The 20451-nt window shown below is 38.3% G+C and overlaps 1 protein-coding gene across 1 annotated transcript in view; it reads left to right on the top strand.

Annotated features, from left to right (window-relative positions):
* The first annotated feature begins 4264 nt into the window (after positions 1-4264).
* The window catches only part of GRIA4 (glutamate ionotropic receptor AMPA type subunit 4), a 153008-nt gene continuing 136821 nt past the window's right edge, over positions 4265-20451 (top strand). Inside the window, exons 1-2 of the mRNA XM_058836213.1 lie at positions 4265-4421; positions 10366-10605. Of these exons, the coding sequence (XP_058692196.1) occupies positions 4265-4421; positions 10366-10605 (397 nt within the window). The remainder of the gene's footprint in view (positions 4422-10365; positions 10606-20451) is intronic.

The raw sequence follows: 20451 nt of genomic DNA, 5'->3' as shown, positions 1-20451 counted from the left end.
ATTTAATGAGGATGAGTTTTCCCTCAGATGGCAATCTGAAAAGGTGATAGGATTTTGCAAGAAAATCTCTAACCGCCAGGAGTATCAGAGGTGAAATGTTCACATCAGTTAAGCAACTGAGAATTTTACAATTGATTCCTTAAACTAGTTTTTAACTGTAGTCCAGTCTAATTTTCATGCAATCTGTTATGCCTCTCTAAGCTTTTATCCAGAAGCAGAAAAAAATATTTCAAAGAAGGCTGTAGAGACTTTGTCCTTGAGAAAACCTGCCAGTGTCATAGGAACTTCCTACCATGTTTAACTTTTTAAAAAAATTCTATAGCTCCGAAAAGCTTGGAACTCTCACATGTTACTGATATTTTTATCAGCTTTTATAAACAGCCAAAAAGGAACTTCTGTACCAATGTGGATTCTCATTCATGTGACTATGAAAGGTAAATGCTGCATGTGGATTCTCTATGGGAGAGCTTTCAAAAAGAAAGTTTTGGCAGAGTTAGGGATACTCACGTGTATGTGTATTGCCAGACAGCTATAAATATCAGATCCATGGCGTGCACAGGACTGGAGGACAAAGGCACAAAGACTGGATGATTTATTGTAGACAGGGCTGTAAAGTGCTTTTAAAAATGAGAAAAGACTTGTTAGTGTTCAGCAAATGTGAAATTCATGAGGGGTGTTCTATCAAAGAAATTATCCAAGGCACAGAGGAAAAAGAAATGTTGTAAATAAACCCAGTGGAAATTTTTTTCTTGTTCTGTAAAACCATTCTATTGTATTTAAATGGTGTGGAATTGTATATTAATGAAAATAAAATAGTTTAGTGGTGCCCAAGTTTTCAGATAGAAATTATTTAAAGATTAAAGCAGTTTCTCTCACAGAAATTTGTAAATGGCCAAGCTCATATCAAGAAATGAGAGTTGTGAGCACTTTTAAGGAAAATGGAAATACATGATCTCTGTGTGAGAAATACCTGGAGCCCCTGTGACAGACATATGAGATGGGCCTTAGAGAAGGGCAGCTCCAAATCATGTTGGATCTAGGGATAGAATGGGAATTAAAAATACAGAAGTATTTTTCCTAAAGTGAGATTGTGTGAACAGTTTTTAATCTATCGATCTAAATGTAGGTGCTGAGCCTTTCATAATTGTGTAGTTTTGTTTTGCAGTTAGAGAGAGAAAGGTACCTCTAGTGGATAAATCAATACACACAATTTATCACCCATTTTAAGATCTGTCTTCAGAATGTACCTTTTTTCTATTTTAGAAGCACAAAAAAACCTCCAGAAATTAAACACTTGACTTTTGGGTGGTAAGAACCAGGTGAGACAGACTCCTTCACTCTCCCTGTGTGTCCCTATACATACAGAGGCACACATGCTTGTTTCACAACTTCTTTTGCAATAGGCTTGGAGGAAACTTTAATCAATGTATTAATTTGTGGAGAGAAAATCTTGCCTCCCTGTGAATTATTGAGAAGAGTTCAGCAGTTGGATCTACAAGCCAGTCTTGCCTTGTCTCAATGGTCTTCTCTTATTTTGGGCATCTCTCAGGGAAACCTTCTAAAGTTAATTTTCTGTAGCTTAGCGATCTGTTATAAGACATTGTACACAAAATATTACATAAAAAAGTTTAAATTTATTTTAAAAAAAGAAAATACTGTACATGTTAACTAAGCTTATTCAATTCCATTTTCCATTGAATAGGCAAGAAATGCACTATCCCTTTCTGATATTGTTTCAGGAATCGTCTTTTAGAGACAACTCACCAAAATTATTTCTGGAAATGTAACAATTAATTAAAAAATGTAGTAAGTTTGTTTTGCAATATGTTCTCACATCTGCAGCTGAACAAACAGAATTGCATTTCCCAAATTAGCATTTGATCTAGCACGTTAAACCAAGGCTGTCATTGTACTTAGGAAATTATTTTTAAATTAGCTGGTAAGGCGCTTGGAAGAGAGTCCTAGAAGGAACCAACTTCTGTGAGTTAAAAAAACTCATGAATTTTTTGTGTTCGGTGGACCTGTCTGTTGAATTCCAGTTAAATACTCCTGCACACTTTTTAGTATGTGCTTAATCTTATGCATACAGCCAAACACAGTGGCTTTCAGGACAAAGGCTTACATAGTTTTAGGGTTTCAGAATTTACTATGGAACTGCAAGATACAGGCCCACTGGGTACAAGGTTCAAACACATTGGGGTAGCACTCAGAAGCCACATTGAGGCAGCTGGACCATTGTGCTAAGCTTTTTACAGATATATAATAGGAGACTGACCTTCCTGTCCAGTGTTTATAGTCCTCAATAGAACAGACAGTTTAAACCTTGAAAACTCAGACACGGGAATGCAAAGTGACTTGCTCCAGGGGATGAATTTAGTTTCAGAGATTTGGTACCCAGCGTGCCAGACTTCTCATTATGAAATATCTTATTATAGAAGGACAAGTGTTTGAGAGGGATAAATACTCAAGAGGGAAATATATGTGATTTATTGTTTTTTGGGGTTTTTTTGTTTGGGTTTTGGTTTTTTTTTGTTTTTTAAAGCTAGAAAGATCTTAATGTAGTCTTTTTGTTCACCTCAACGACTAATACAGTGTTAAATTTTAGAGCAATAAGCTGGTTTTGGTGAAAGTAATGCTGTGATATTATTTCTGGTTATAATGCTTTAGACATGTTGCTACCTAAGATGTGATATATGCCTCCTAAATGCAAAATAATTAATTTGCTTGAAGGAGCTTGTGATCAAAAGACAAAGGTAGATGATGATTTAGAGGGTGCAGAGACTATAAATAGAACACGAATAGGGTTTGTTGGATTATTATTTTTATACATTGGGTTATGTATTAACTATATAATTTGTAAAAAAAATCTTGTTTCCCTTTTGTCCTATTTTGGTTAACTGTATTTAGAGGTATCCTATTCTACTCCAGACAATTTTTAAGATAGTAGTAAACTGGTCCTAATATATCTATAATGTTTTTCATCTACCCACTTTATGTAACGCTCTTTTCTCTTTTATAATCCTGTCTGTCATCTTATATCAGTGATTTAGTTCAGCTCATTAAGTTCATCTGAGTGTTGGGAATTTTTTCGTAATGCAGGAGCATAATTCAGTATTAAATCAGCAGTCTCAAACACAACTGAGGAAGAGCATATGTGTTTTAAATCTATTCTGGATTTGGGTGCAAGATAGTTTAAAACTACAGAGGGATAATTTAGATAATTTCTCTTTTAGTTCCAGAGCTCTAACAAGCCCTGGGTCCTCTTCCAGGAGGTGGTGGTCAGTGGAGTGGTCAGGAGGAGGTGGATCAGGGAGCACAGAGGAGAAAGAGACTGTTGGGATGATCTGTGCAAAATGAACAGAAAGATCTTTGGACATTTTAACAGGAAACACCAATCTCAAAGCTACTTTAGAAATACTGCTTAATCTCATCTCTGATGTCAGAGTTCTCATGGACATAAGTTGATAAATCACTTGATCTAGGGAGGCAGGTTCATATTTAGATTAAATGATTCTCCCTTCTGTGTTTCATCTCACTTGTAGAGCTTGCATCTCCATATGGGTAGGCTGTTCCTCTTGGAAGGAGTTCCTTAGGTTGGGAAAATTTGCACAGTATTTTTTGCATCAGTGCTGGCAGGTGCACAGCAGCTGAACAAAATAGTGTGTATGACTGTGACCCATGAAGACATGGATCACTGACAGCGTTGCAGACACACCTCAGATGAAAATCTTCATGTACTATTACGGTGGCAGAAAGAAATGTGACTCCCTCAATATACTTTTAGATTTGTTGCGCTCTGGAGTTTACCAGATGAAAGGAGCATAGAATAAGCTAAGTTGGAAGGGATCCTCAAAGATAATCAAGTCCCACTCCTGGCTCTGCACAGGACCATTCTCAAGAGTCACACCATGTGTCTGAGAACATTGTCCAAATGCTCCTTTAACTCTGTCAGGCTGGTGCTGTGACCACTTCCCTGAGGGGCCTGTTCCAGACCCCAGCTTTGGGTGAAGAACTTTTTTCTAATACCCAACCTAAACCTCCCCTGACGCAGCTTCAGGGCATCCTGTCAGGTTCTGTCACTGGTCACCAGAGAGAAGAGATCAGTGCCTGCCCTTCTTTTGCTGGAGGGAGGGGAATACAGGGACAGACTCTGTGAGAAGATGTCAGGGGCCACTCCTATGTCAGAGTTTTCAGCCAGCCCCAAAATGGATGTGCTGGTGGTGAAAACTGAGCTTGCCAGTGATGCTGTGGTACCTCAGTGATAATGCGTTTAGTAAAGGATAAAAAGCACTGCATAGGAGCCCTGAGAGAGTGGAGTGAGAATATGTGGGAGGAACAGCCCTGCAGACCCCCAAGTCAGTGCCGAATTAGGGGCAGGATGTGCTCCAGGTGCCAGAGCAGTGATTCCCCCACAGCCCAAGGTATGGCCCATGGTGAGGCAGCCATGCCCCTGCAGCCCATGGAGATGCATGAGGATACAGGGATCCACCTGCAGCCTGTGGAGGATCCATGCCAGAACAGGTGGAAGTGACCTGAATGAATCTGCAGCCCACAGAGTCCCCATTGAAGCCAGCTGCTGGCAGGAGCTGTGTGCCCAATGGAGAGGAGAGCCCACACTGGAGCAGGTTTTCTGACAAGAATTGTGGCCTTTGGGGGGACCCATGCTGAAACAGTCTCTTCCTGAAAGACTGCTTCTTGGAGAGTGCCTACAGTGCAGCAGTTCTTGAAGATCTGAATCCCATGCTGAGGGCCCATGCTGTGGAAGTTTGCAAAGGACTGTATCCCCTGGGAGTATTGGGTGAGAAGCCTAAGGAGGAAGGAGAGTCAGACACAAGTTGTCATTGACTGATCACAATCCCAAATCCCTGTTTGGATGTCCAAAGCATAGGAGGAAGGGAACAGAGGGCAATAAAAGACAATCTTCGTATCTGAAAACTTCCACAATGCAAATTTGAGTCTTTCAATTTTGGCGCTTCCATAGTTTCTGTTTTTATGACAGATCAGTGTGTCTGTCAACATATCTGTAATAGCTAACTGTGCCAGGCCTTCCCACACAGGAGTTGAAAACTTAGGGGAAAGCATTTTAAAATGCTTATTCCAGAATCTGTGTCCTGGAACACCCAGGGTCTGTGAGTCATAACTGATGCAGATTCTGTCACGTTACTTCGGGTCTTGGGCTGCAGGTCTTCCAGGTTCCTACATATATGGTTCCTATACCTGGTACCTGTTTGCTGCTGAGCAAAACACATTGTTGGCAGACCACCTGTACACTACTTATTCTTTGTAAATATATCGTTTATAGAGGATTTAAACTATGTGGGTATAATTTAGAAATAAGGAGTTGTCATTTTTTGCTTTTTGTTTTTCAAAATAAGGTTTGTGTTTTAAGTGAGGGACTTTTTTTTCAGAGTAATAGCAGGAACTTTGTAAAGTATTTTTCTTACAGAGAAAGAAGACCACATTACTTGACCGTGTGTCTCAGTAAACCCTTCAACATACAGAGTTTTTTGCCATTTTGGCTTTATGATGTCTTTTCTTAACTGAAGGTCCTGTGAGTCGCCTGTTCTTTTAAAGTGATTTTACTATCACGTAGTACAATCTGCTAGAATAGAACACATCTAATTCACATTACAACTATTGCAATAACACTATCTTGGCCATTTAAGGTGCATTGCAATGTTTTTTCTGGAGTCTGTTCCAAGGGGAACAGGCTGGGTGGAGAAAGGATTGAGAAGCAGCCCTGGGGTAAAGCCTTGGAGGTGTTGGTGGATGAGAAGCTCATCATGTCTTGGCAATGAGTGCTCAGAGCCCAGAAAGCCAAAGATGTCCTGGGCTGCATCCAGAGCAGCGTGGGCAGCAGGGCCAGGGAGGGGATTCTGCCCCTCTGCTCTGCTCTGCTCAGACCCCACCTGCAGGGCTGCAGCAGCTCTGGGGTCCCCTGAACAGCAAGGAGTCAGGTGGAGTTCAGAGGTGGGACACTTGTTCCCAGGGCTGGAGCTCTGTTCCTGTGAAGACAGACTGAGAACCAGGTTTCAGCCTGGAGAAGACTCCAGGGAGGCATAATTGCAACCTTCTCATACCTGAAGGGAGCCTACAAGATAGATGAAGAGAGTCTATTTACAAGGACATGTAGTGACAGGACAAGGGGGAATGGCTTTAAGCTTTAAGAGGGTTGGTTTAGATTAGATGCTAGGAAGAGATTCTTAACTTTGACGGTGGTGAGGCACTGGAAGAGTTTGCCAGAGAGGTTGTAGACTCCCCATTCCTGGAGATGTTCAAGACCAGGCGGAACAAGGCTCTGAGTAACCTGATCTAGTGGCAGGTGTCCTTGCCCATGACAGGGGATATTGGAACTATATGATCTGTAATGTCCCTTTCAACCCGTTCTATGATTCTATGAGTCTCACCTCTGCATTCATCTCATCTTTGGTGAGACCAATGGCATTGCAAAATCTGCAGAAAATGGTATATATTATATAGTATTATATTACATATAATAATATGGATAGAAAGTTGTCAACTGCAAAGAGGTATCTGCTTTAAAGAATATTATTCAATATTTTTCGAATTATGCTCATAAAAGTGTGTTTGTCACTGCTTTGTATTTATGAAGGAAAAAATACAAAATTTTCTTAGAATGCTAGTATGCGACTGTTTTACCAAGCATAATTTAGTGCATTTTTGATAAGTAAAATGTCTTTAGAAGTGTAAGAGAAATGGAAAAAGAATTGGCAAATTCAGGTAGTCATGTTTGCTGGGAGGCATTTTCTGAAAACGGTAGTGAGCTGGAATGCAAATCCTCATGGCTTTTCTGATTTTGTGGTTGCTGCTGATTACAGTAAAATTGATTCAGGAATGTTGCAGCATCTCTGCATATGTTCAAGCATCATCTCCATAGTGTCACAGGCATTTTTTTTCTCTGTGGGTTTTGTACTGAGTAAGAAAAAAGTCTCATAACGCTCATCTTAGCATTTTTCTTATCAAGGAGCAAAGAAGGACACTCTCCAGTTATTTCCCAGTCTTGATCTCAATTACAATAGCACAAGTTTTCTTGGATCAGCTAGTTCAGAACTTTAATGGTATTCAGATAACGTTTTATCACATTTGGATTTAGACTGGGGCAAGGATAGTTTGCTTTGAACATGAAGAATTATTATTCTGTTACTCTAAGTTATAAGTACTTCAGGGTCATATTATGTTATTTAATGAAATTTCAAGTTTGACTTTTTTCTCCATCCTGAGAATTAATTCGAGCTTTAACTCCACTAAGTGTACAATTTCACAGCTTGCCATTGGTTTCTTAAATTTTTCATCACATGGATTCCTAGTGTAAGGACCATGTGTTACAAAAAATACTTTGTGCCCCTGTAAAACTGCAAAGTACAACAACAGGGAGCCTTAGGAAGGAGTTGTCTAAACAAGAAATATATTAGGTAACTACCACTTACATGAGGTTTGTGTTGAATTATTTCAGTTGTCAGAGTTAATTGAACTGTGTTTAAAAATAGAGAAGGCCTGCCATATCCTCACAGAAATACTTGTAAATCATGGAGAAATCCCTTTGCAGAGGAAAGTAATGTACGGGATGTGACTGAATGAATGATTATAGAAGGAAGATACAAGAAACAAGTGTTTAAAAAGGATTATTAATAAGAAAGATTGTGTTTTAAAAATAGGAGATATAAAGGACGTTCGCTGCCGAAATGAAAGCCTAAGTTAGGGCTTCCACTGAAAAATTGTAAACTTTTAAACTTTTAAAGGACATTAATACAACAGTCAAAGGTCATTTACATATTTAAATAAAAATACAGAAAATAAGAAAATAATTGAAGCTGTTCTATATTGATGATGGGACAGAGAAGTAGGAAAATCTGGTTGAAGATTTCAAACTAATAGATATTTCACATTTATTTTCACTCAAGGAGAATGTTGATCTTAAAAGAGGTGTGATGACTAATGAGGACAGAGAAGCCACATCTTTCTTCCCTGGTTCTTCAAGAAGTGGTTTACTGAAGGGCAGATGCAGTAGCAAGCACCTCTTACTAGAGCTGTTAAGTAAGTTGTGATATATCTGATCAGTGAAGTTACAGAACTGATTTTGATGTAAAGAAAGCTTTAAAATATGGATATAGACCGAAAATGGCATAAAATGCAACCAGGAGTTGTTAAGGTAGACAGTATAGCATCGATCTCTATCTTCCAGTTGCCAAGAGAATGTAATAAAATAGACATATTCTTAAGAGAAGTGATTTATGGAAATGGAGACAGAGTCAAAAGGCAAGCATGAAACTGTGGAAAAGATGGCAACAAATTTTGGTAGAAGAGGAGGTGCCAGGCTGGAGAAGCACATTTACAGGAGAAAGATTATAAATGTCTAATTTGATAGTAGACACAGAGTCAGGGTACCATGATGGAATTTGCTGGAGAGGCAGATAAGTACATTGAACAGAGCAGGCAAAGACTGTAAGCATAGAAGTAAATAATTTTAAAGGAGTGCAAAAATATGTATGGCATGATGGAAAACAAATTATAGCGACTAAAGAAAATACTCTGCTATAAGCAGAAACTCATTGTTTGCAAATGGCCCAGGAGGAAGAAGGAGCAGACTTTTCATCCCAGCATTATCATCAGCCATCATTGAAGTTCAGATTTTAGAAAAAAATACAGTATCATCTTAGGATATGTAAGAAAAAATATTTTGTGGTCGATATGGTGAAATAATGTAAAAAATAGCAGGAAACCTTTAACTGAAAGTCTCAACATGTTGGTCATCTGTGTTCAAGCAAGATGAGATGGAGCTGGGAAAGCAGAGATTAAAGTTGCCTGTGATGATTAGTGGATGACAAGCCAATCATTTGAGGGGTCTGTGGGAATCTGTTTGTGTGGTCCAGCATATAAAATACCAAGAGGGTTTGTAAGAGATGTGTATATTGAAGGTGAACTTGGGTTCAAGAAAGAAGAAAGGAAGAAAGCTTTTGAAAAAGCTTTATTGATATAAAATCTGGCTATAAAAATCATTAGGATGAGAGCCATAACAGTGGAGGAGACTATAAAATCATAAAACTGCCCTCAAGCTACTTACTCGAGTTCTGGCATAAGAACTGGGTAAATCACCCGAGTCTTAGGAGAAAAATGCACAATTTGTATTTTCAGCTCTTTATGCAGTAAATGTAATATGAAAAAAAATTAAAGCTGAAATGATTTGAAATTGTACGATTGCTCATCGTACCCTGAGTGTGCTGCACATGCAAAAGACTGTGAACTCCAGGCTAGTGGGAAGGTGTCTTAAATCTTCCCATGTTTAGGCAACATGTAAGAACGGACTGTGAGAAGAGAGGATCTGGAACAGGAGAGCATAGGAAATACTGAGAGGAAAGCATAGGAAATATGATGATCCTCTAACTGACTGTTCCTTTCTCCAATTTCTGTGATTCTGGGAGAGGTAACATTATTAATGGTCACACAGTTTCTAATAACTTGGTTTGTGCATCAAAAAAACAGGATGTTTTTCGCTAGACCCTTTATGAATTGATAGAAATGCAACAGTTACTCAAGAAAATACCTATATGCCTGCCTTTATGTGTAGAGATCAGCAAAGTGCTTACCCAGTCTGATGAAATCAAGAGAAGTCTTTCCCTATGTCATAAATTAGTCCAAGAGCAAATCAAAACTCAGAATATATATTCAGGTCATTTGTTTTCTGGTTTTCAATTAGCAGAGAATAGAAACAAAAGGGTTGGGGCAAAAGTCAGATCACACTGACTTACTACATTTTACTTAAACTGCCCTCTTAAAGTCAAGGAGATTATTCATGAAATAGGTTTTTACTCAATGTCTCTAGAAGTGTTTTAATGTACCACAAGGGCTTCCTGCTTAAAAGGGAGCAAAGGTTCTGCATTGCTACAGTTCAAAATGTCCAAATTTCACTTACAAGGTCAGTAACATTTTTTTGATAATTTTCACATTTTAGAATGTGAACATTTTTCAGTTCAAGGTAGTGGAAATGCTCGATGCCTGATACTATGCAGAGTTATGGCTGAAACAGTATGTGTTGATTTTTTCCACTGGTGTGCAAAACCACGTTATTTATTTTACATTTTATTTTGGAGCAAAACTACTTAGATACTTTAGTGTTCTATGAATAGGATCAGAAAGTCACAAAATGTTATTTAGATATTTATTTATTGGTTTCCAGAATAAAACAGACGTGAAAATTGAATGTAACTGTAGATAATGTAACTGTAGATAACATAAGAATTGCTAATATTCACATTAAAAATTTGGGGATGTTGGAATGTGTAAGTACATGTTTACAGATTTTGTCACTACTTAAACTCTGTTTGTTTGTTTGTTTGTTTGTTTCAGTTTGCTCCCAGTATTCTAGAGGAGTTTTTGCCATTTTTGGACTATATGATAAGAGATCAGTACATACCTTGACCTCATTCTGCAGCGCCTTGCACATCTCCCTCATCACGCCGAGTTTCCCCACGGAGGGTGAGAGTCAGTTTGTGCTGCAGCTGCGGCCGTCCCTGCGGGGAGCCCTCCTGAGCCTGCTGGATCATTATGAATGGAACCGCTTTGTTTTCCTGTATGACACAGATCGAGGTAAGCTGTGACCCAGCTTTCTTATCTTCATCATTCCAATGACTTTTGCAAGAGCTGTGAACTTTTATGTCCCATTGAGAGCTTGGGGAGCCAAATTTTAGAGGGCCTTTGAGGTGAAATACCTCTGACTGAGTAGCTGTGTGGCTGAAGGAAGAACTCCTTAGTCTGCAAAAATTGGGTATTGGATTCACATAGCATGTAATCGACCGGCCAAAGTCTGTGCTTTAAGTCTAGAATACTAAAATCTTTAAACTAATGGTAGTGAAACATAAACACAGTTCAATAAGCAGAATGTCACAGGTGTAGTCTCTCTTCAGTTCACTTTTTAAGTGACAGCAGTACAGAGAAGTAGAGAGGAACAGCCGCTTCTCTGCATCTGCACTGGTGCGAGCTGAGATGGGAGTGAGCCTGTGGGACTTGCAGGCTTTGGAAGGTGAAAGCAGAGAAAGGCTCTGCCCTCAGGCTGTGCCAGAGGTCAGAGGCAATACCTGCCAGGTATCCACAGGCCAGCTCATCTTCTTTCAGCTGGAGTTACTCCAAGTGATGGACTACACTTTTACAAAATATAAAACTAATTACAGAAAAGGGTGCATTTTCTGTCCACAGTCTCCATTCCACATCCCAGTGCATCTCAGAACTGTTTAAGTGGTAAGGAGCTGTAAGTGCATCACTGCATGTCACCACTCAGTGAGGAATTGAGAGGTAAAAGCTGTTCCCTGAGTTGTGTGTTCATTCTGCTGGCAAAGTCTTTGTTTGTGGAATAGGACTGAGCCAGCAGAGCTGAGCTTCTGCAAAAGAGGCAAGATTTTTGTGTTGGTGGCTTGCTTTCAGGGGGGAAGCAAACAGCATAGCTGTAGTCAAATAATTATTTTACTACAGCTGTTTCAATATAGTTCCCCATGTGGACAGTCTATTCTGGAATTAAAGTGGCTTTATTCCAGTATAATTGCTCTGCAGAAGAAATAGGGAATTACAGACTTAACTAAATCTGTTTAATTATTTGATTATGGATATATAAGTTAATTTTCTCATATATACAAGCACTACATTTTAGTGAGTTTTTACCTTGATATACTGCCTAAACACCTGAATTTGAATCTCAATAATGGAGGAAAATGAAAGAGTTTATATTGTTTCATATCTTTTTGTTTGTTGTTTTTAACTAAATATTTTTTGTAATGCTTGCTGGACCCATAAAGGAAGTTCTGGGAAGCATTCTACAATGTATTAGGTAACTGGAAAGAGAAAAACATAGCAGAATTTTAAGGTATTTCTACTCAAAATATAGTTATGGGTACCAAGAAAACAAGCACATAATTACAGATGTGGTCTTACAAGTTCAACAGATTGTTAAGTAAAGAAGTGCACAGCCTGCAGTTACTCTTCTCACCTGAATTCACACACTTAATTAGATTGAGACATCATTTTTAAGCAGGTGATATCACACCAAGGACAGTTTCAGAACAGTCTATAACAGTATGGTTAATAATTAATTCTTATGGCACTGAACTCAGCCACTCTGGACTCATCAACACGTCTTTGATAAAGACATGACATTTTCTATCTTGGATTCAGGGGATGCTAGATTGGATAGACTCTCAAATTCTGAATAGGTCTCGTGATGCAGTTTCATGCAGGAGAAAATAAGATTTAATGTATCTTTTGGTATTAAGAGTACAGTAAAGACATAATTGTTGAGTAAATTTTCACCATCTTTGCACAAGACAAAATTTCAGTGTGGATCTGAGATACACTTAAAAAAAAAAAAAAGCATCTCCTTACGATCAAAGTAAGTGAAAAAAAGAAAAAAAAAATTATGTTGAATCAAAGAATATCTATCAGTGAGGCCAGAAATTACCCTTGTCCATATTTTTGTCAGAGATCCTTCCTTTACATGCCAGATGTCTCCCTGTTTCTCTGAGCAGCCCCATCAAAGCAAACCGAAAGAAGGTGAACCCCCTCAGCAATTTGTTACTGGGCTTGCAAGTTGATCTTTGCAGCTGAAGTGGGAAGCTATGAATAAGCTCTTATGGGGGAAGGTAAGCAATAAGCCTGAATTCCAGCCTGACACAGTAGCTGTCGGTGAAGAAGGCAGTATTTAGCAGCTGTCAGTATTGTAAAAGGCAGAAGACCTTTGCAAAAGGTAGAATGACAAAATACACTTAGACAAACCTTCAGCAGCAGTGGTGGACAAATTAATGTTGTTTTCAGACCTGCTCTGGAGCCTTTCTGTCCTGCTTGCTTCTTGGTTCTGTTACATGTGACTCAGTTGCTGCTCACTCGTGGGGGTTAATCAATTACATCCTATTATCAAGGTAGGTTTCTCTGTTATATCATTCCATTCATCTATTTGACAGCCCCTGAGCTCCCTGCAGAACCCCAGTCTTTAATGCTGGGGCCACCTATGTTAACATTTCAGTTTAGGGCAGGAATTTACTTTTGTTGCATCTGTTTAAGCCATTCCCACATAGCACACTTGGGGTTACACCCCGTAGCAGTCGTGGGCCTCGCAAACTCTGATGAGGTGGTGGCTTCAGCTCTTATGTTAAATCTCCCTTTCTGATGTTCTGCCAAACTCACAGTCTGGAAAATCACTGTCCTGTGACAGAATGAAGATACTAGGAAGAATGGCAAAAGTAAAAAATTAATTGGATCTAGCAGGGGACATTATGGAAAAGGAGAGCAGGTTTTGCAAGAGGCATTAGACCTAAGAGAAAAATGAAGGAAAATTCAGCTCATTATTTAACAGGGGAAAGGGAGCAAGTAAAGAGTGACACAGAAGGCTAAAGCCTGAAGCGTCCTTTTGTTTCAATACATTCCTCTTTCTCTTATCCTCCTTCCAGGTTTAAAAAGGTTTAATTATGGCCTGATGCTTAATACAATTAATATTAACAGCAAAGTGCCAGGAGCACAGACAGGAGAGGGAAAAAGCAGGCTAAAGAACATTTATCTGAGTTATACAAAGCATAGTAGGAAAGGGCTGAAGCAAAACCTGTACCTCTATCCAGAGGAAATGGAAGTCCAGCAGGGAAAAAGAGCTCAGGTAATATTTGATGTCACCTCTAAAGTGAATTAAATGAAAAAAAACAAATTAGTAGAGCAGAAGAATATTCAGTTTATATATGTTTTTTTACTGAGAGGTATTTAATTTTGAAAGAGGCATGCAATCAAGTATATCTGTGTATCTGTAAATCCATGGGATTTTTGACCTAGCACAAGTATGCAGTAGTGTGATTTCACTAGTTGGTGACAACATTTTCTGACATCAGAAAGAAAAATTTGGATCCTGAAACGACAGAAGAGGGCTGAAGGAGTTTGTGTGACATGTGAGAAGCTCTTTAAGAATAAAGTCATAGAATAATTTAGGTTGAAATATTGAAATTGGGTGACCCTTAAGTCCAACCATTCACCTAGCAGTGCCAAGATCCAGTATAGACTTGAGCAGAGCAAGAATTGAGCCTACAAGAGGTCACTGTTAGTTTTCCACACTGTGTGCAGCCTTACTGAGAACTGGCATGGCTGAAATTGCTCTTTAAACTGCAGGGATTACCCAGAGCTGAGGCGTCCCATGATGGAGAATCTCAGAGGGGCTGTAAAGCAGCATGGGGACACAGGACACCAGGGAGGGTGGCAGCCAGCAAGCTGGAGAATGCTTTCACAAAATGTCACTATCCATTTGAATTCAGCTGTGTTTCACAGCAAGCATTTTCAGTCCCTGATTGTGACTAAAGTGGGGAGCACGAAGGGTAGAGCTAGCAGCTGGCCTAGCAGTTGGTTCACCAGAGGCAAGGACTGTAAAAGAGTTATATTCTATAGAAATCAGGCATCATGTGTGAGCCTTACGAGCTTATGTACCTTGTTAATGCTCTTTTCTTTCCCTCCACTCCTTTTAATTACATGTTCATAAAGCCAACACAGTCATGGCTGCAGATGAGGAAAATTAGCTCACTGTGCACAAGGTAAATTTGATTTTCCCACATTTCTGGATAGCAACTCCTTTAAAGCTGAAACTGTTCTATGATGCTCTGAACCTGGAAGAAGGTTTATACAAGTACTGAAGACCTGTTAATCTCACAGTACACAGAGTAGCAATCTCTAGGCTTTTGTCTTTAAGAACTTGTGGAGGATAAGTGATTCCCAGAAGAGAACAGAAGATGTCTGGAGAAGGCAAATAATGGTACGGGAAATTTAAAGCTTTCCCTCTTATTTTGAGGGAGATTAAGGATTTTATTTACAATCAGTTTATCAAGATAATCTAATTTCCAGCTTTGGCAGAGCATTTGGCTCAGCAGTAGCCATTAGGTTTGGTGTGTCCATAATTAGTACCTCCAGTGATACTGCCTCAGGCCTGACTTTCTCACAAAATAAAAAAGAAAACAGAGGTTCAGCTATAGCATAGCAGTTTGAAAAGTAGAAACCATAACCCCAAAGTTTTTGATAATAACATATTTTAAAAGTAAGAGCAGGTGAGATGCAAGGGATTTCTCTTTGAAATTGCATGACAGCTCAGAGGAAAAGAGGCTTTGGTGGGTTAGTGAGCCTGGCCAAGGTATGAGTGGTACAAAAAGGGTTCAGGGTTCAAAGTGATCTGCCAAATAGACAGTTCAAGAGGGTGAAATGTGGTAAGGTGGTATAAAGGCTAAACACAGTAGGGGAGAATCATAGATACAAAGTGCAGACTAACTGTCTCAGAATTAATACCTAGATATAATGGGATATATTTCAGGAGCTGTGGTGAGCCACAAGTATAATGTAAGTACAGAAAACCATGCTGTGTCCAATAAAGTAGAGGTTATTTTGAAGTTTTGAAAAAGAATGTTGCATGTGAGACGTGAAAGCTGAATATTGCTCTCAGCCATGGCTGGCCATGCTTCTGTGTTGAGATTTCCACTGCGAAAGAAAACATCAAAAATTTTCAAAAAAATTTTACCTTGCCCTTTAAAGCACCAGATACTGTTTTCAGCTGTAACAAGGGCCTTCAGTATAAATGGAGCTCAAGGATCCATTGCTGGCACTGTGATCACTGACCACCACATACAGATACAAATTTGAAGGTACCACAGAAGAGAAAGAATCTTTAAAAAAAAAAAAAAAAAAGACATGACCAATGAGAAAAAACTTTACAAATGGAGATTTTATTTTATTTTTTTAATTGTAGGACTGTTAAGGAGCAAAGATCAATTGTTTGTACCTGGTGAGCTGTAGGCAAGATAGAATTATGTATATTGATTTAAAGTGTTACTGGGAAAAAATGTTTCAATCAGATTGGAATAAGCAGATGAGGTTCTTACCACTAGGGTAGGATTGTTTCAACTTCAGAAGTTTTGAAGAGGTTAGTGAGTATCTGAAGTGGTGATAGGCTTTGCTATATCCTCCTCAGATGATCTCTTATGTCCCCTCAGGATTATTTATGTACTTGTCATGATTTCTCTAGGAAACTGGGAATGGCTTCTTCATAGTACTTGGGACACTGAAAAGATAATTTTGTACTTTGGAGCAACTTTCAATAATATATATTTCTATTCAATTATATATAAAGCCTTTGTAAAACATTTAGTGTATTCTATTATTCAAAAATCAGATCAAAAATATTCTAAGTGATCTAGATAAAAACACCATAAAATCACGTTGAAGGACTATCATTATAATATGGTACCCAGTAAGTTAGGTTATCATTAGCTGGGAATTTAAGTGCTGAAAGAATTGGCCCTCTGTCAAGCTTTGCTCAATGTTTTTACTGCACTTCTGAACAAATTTTTCGATGTCTCACTAGTGAAAGCAGTGGTAATATAATAGCAAGTTGTGAAGTTATTTCAATACCTCAATTAAAAGACCTAAACTTACTTACGTCATTAGTGATACAAACATATAACTTATATTTTTATGTGCATAAAAATAAGAGTCAAAGCTCTTATTTGTGAAATAAATTAAAAGAACCAGGTGTTGCTAATGAAAACAAAATTGCAGGTGACCTTACAAGTCAATACTGAAAAAAGATGGTTTTGACCCCAAGTGCTCTTTACTTATTAATTGCTTTCTGAATAGCAGTGTTAAGCCCAAACCTACGTCACTCTTGCCTTAAACTTCTAGAATAATATCACAGGTAAGACTGAAAAAATAAGTCTTGAACTCTAAAGAACATTATTTTGGGAATCTGACTTTGTTCAATTGCAGTCATCACTTGGTCTTTTGCCCTTTTTTCATTGCTATCACCAGGAAGAATTTGGTAGGATTCTCACAATATGAATCTTTCATCCTACTGATCTTTGGCAAAATGTTGGACAAAAAAAAAGAAATATAAGTTCATGACTGGGTCCACTAAAAATGGAAGGTTCTTACTTGCATCATGCATTTTTGTACCAAACTTTTGTGAAATAAAGATCAGTGTTATGATATTGAAGAAATATGGATAAAAGAAGCAGCATGCAACACCTGCTCTCATAGTCTTCAGACTGCTCTAACATCATGGTCTGCAAATCTGAACCTTTCCATATTCCTCACTAGATCTGATAAAAAGCTGTTTGTCTTCGGCAAACACTCTCATGTGAGCAGTGAATCATGTCACACATATTGGGATCCAGCTACCACTGTGTTTGTTTTTTACTAAAGTTATATTGTAATTTAATGCAGGACAATCTGAACCGATATACAAAACATAGAAAAAAATATCTTGTCAAATATCAGTGAATTTAGAGAACTGCAGTAAGTTTTTCATATTATCTACTGCTGTCTGTACTCAGTAACAGTAAATTTCATGTTTTTAATGAAACAGGGCAACGTGCTTTATCCATCAGTAACTGGCTTGCAGCAAATTTTGTTTTGCCAGTGTTCGCTCATTAATAATTATACCAGTAAAATGCCAGCTCATCCTCATCTTCTCAGCAGGTAATAGCAGCTTGAAAATACAGGTAATAAATGCACACGTGAAACTAAAACACAGCTGGATCCTAAAATCAGCATTAGTAATGATACTGTGACTTTCCATCTTTCCCTTGTCTTAGCACTAAAGAGAAGCAATACTGGTAAATCAACAGGGTCATCATTTAATTTGCTACATGTGAAAAATCTTCCAAGAGCTTTCAGAATACTTCATTTAACAAAAGTGACTCTTTTTTTTTCTTGTTATCTGAAATGACTGAACATTAGATCAAGGTTGAAATTAACAGAAAATGTAGGTATTGGAATAAGAAGCTGATCATCAAATGTCCAGATGAGTCTCCCGACTTTGGTATTCCATGTAAGACGTGGCTCAAACTACGCTGCATCAGTGTGTTTGGTCTTCTGCCTAAACACACAGAACATGGGGTGCAGCCTGATATGCAAATACCATAGGAATATATGAATTCTAAAACATTAAATAAACTTCTTCTTATTATATTCCTAATCTGAAGAATTTGCTCTCCTTTATTCTGACTTAGTGGGTGCCATGGAGAAGACAAGAGACTCATGATAATTTTAAATATTGCTTTTTAAGTTGCCATGCCAGTGAATCATCTCTGCCCTTTCTAATGATTTGTTTGTGACAGTGTTTCAGAATCCTTAGAGCTAAGTTCTTTTCTCAGTAGCATTTATCTCAGTTTTGCACATGTGTAATGCAAGATTATGCCTGTAACTTCTATATGCCTTTATATTCCAACATCCAAATGTAAATAACATTGCGACTTCCAATGGCTTGTTCTAATGATATCAGAGAATTAGAGAATAGTTAATTTTTTGTTACCTGCATATGTAATACATTCCTTTAAATGAAAACATGTCATTTTTATCTGGTTTTTACACACATTCTGTGTTTACTTGAGAGCAGGGACAGTATGGTCTGTAATTCTGAATGCCTGTTTCCATTTGCTTAAGAGCTTTTGCACACAAGGATGATATGCTGCAGTTAAGAAAAAAAGTGACTTCATACCACTTTTTCTGAAAAAGCTCATCTATTGGCATTTTTGTTCTAGATTTTCTGAGTAGTAGAAATAAGTTAAGCTTCTCTTATTAGTTTCAAATAGCAACATTTTATTATTATTCCATACCAAATAAGAGGAGGTATTTTATATATATAATGATTGGACTTGTATTCTTTTGTGTGGATCAAACAAATCACTGTAAGAGAGCAAAGTGTTAAGCAGAAATCTGTGTTATTGTTGATTTGTATTTAACTTTCATATTAATATTTAGGGTAGACCTTGCCATTCTTTACATATATCAGTGGTATCACGTTTGACAAACCCTGCAAAAAACTACCTTCAGTGAAGGCAGTCTTACACCAGCATAGCCAAGAGCATCTTTTCTAAGTCTGAGGCTGTGCTATGTCACCACTACACACTGGTCAGCAGTAACGCTGCAGACAGTTGATGGATCCAGCAGCCAGCAGCGTGCACCGCCAAAGAAGGCCTTGAAAAGACTCAGACGAGGAAGCCAGCCACACATCCAAATGCTTGTGCTTTAGAAATTCCTTTCAGTATGGACATCCGAGTCCTGCAGCTGCTGATCGTAGCCTTTTATATGGCCACAGGTGTTGGCTTCAGTGCTGGAGCACGGAGCGGCAGCAAACAAAGGGGGGTATAGTCACTGCTGCCAGAGACCAGACGTGGTGCCAGTTTAATACTGAATGTAAAACAAACACTTGTGCCAAGTTGTTTCTAAATGCATTTTTAGTTAGAAAAATTAGCTTGTCTTTTGAGAGTATTATCTGTGTGTAGATGGATGTTCCAAGTTTTAATAGAGTATAAAGCAGGCTTTTTAAAAATAAAAATAAATAAACAAGATGTAGACTTACAAATATCAAGACACGCTATTCCATTTTTTATGCACCTATTGTTTTAAAAAATAATCAAAATATATAGGGCTAATTTACTTCTTTGTGATCCCTCCTTGGCATATTTGTGAGACATATATCCCTTGTGTAGTGTGAGTTACTTCTCCAGAGCTGGAGCAGGAAGTAAAGGTAATTCTGCTTTATAGTAAATCTGTGTTTGTATATGAGGGTATTTCTGGAGTTGCACCTTCTTAATTCAGCTAATTGAACTGCCATTCTGTCATCTGTGCAATCTGTGATTTTAGGGTTACATTTTCTGCTTCTGTAAAGAAGCATATTCCAATGTATTTAGATGTTCGCTATTCTGAGATGCATTTTCCCTATAAATGGAATATATTTTAGGTGGTTCCCTCATAAATTACAGCTGAATCCTATTTGCATACATATTTATACAAATAATTTATCTTTGGTCAATTCCAAAAGGGATGGTTGAAGTGTAGACATCCTTTTAAAATGATTGACTGCTTATCACAGTGCTACAGATTCTGTTTCTGCCTCTGTACAGGGAATTTCCTGCACTAGTACTTACAGATAACGGCATTAGCAGCTGCTTCTGTTACCAAAATTGCAATGCATGTTTGAAGAATTTAGCATTTTGCAATTGGAAAGAGAGTTACCAAAGGGTCCTTTAATCCTGGGGTCTCAAAATCCCTTTTTTGTACTACTACCTTGGTGGGTTTTAATATTAATGCACACCTGGACGCTGCAGGACATTTTCCTTTGGACAAGGGGCACACATTTTGTTCCAGTGTGACTTTGCCTGCAAACGGCAAGCAGAACATTTAATGTGGTTTTGAAGATCTGGGCATAATAAATTATGGAAGTGTCACCAAAGAGAAGGGTTGTGAGGGCTGTGAATACCACACTGGCTGCCAGTGTAGTTCCCTGGAACAAATACATATTTTATGTTAACCTCTTACTGGGAAAAAATATCAAGAAAGAAACTGCCCTGGGAGTAAGGACTTGTATCCTAGACCATCCCTCTCCTAAGGGTGAATCCGGTCAGCATGGGACTGTGAGCTTGTCCTAAACACATG

This window comes from Poecile atricapillus, chromosome 1 (genome assembly GCF_030490865.1).
Source record: "Poecile atricapillus isolate bPoeAtr1 chromosome 1, bPoeAtr1.hap1, whole genome shotgun sequence".
NCBI classification, from domain to species: domain Eukaryota; kingdom Metazoa; phylum Chordata; class Aves; order Passeriformes; family Paridae; genus Poecile; species Poecile atricapillus.
This window is presented reverse-complemented; position numbering and strand designations above follow the sequence as displayed.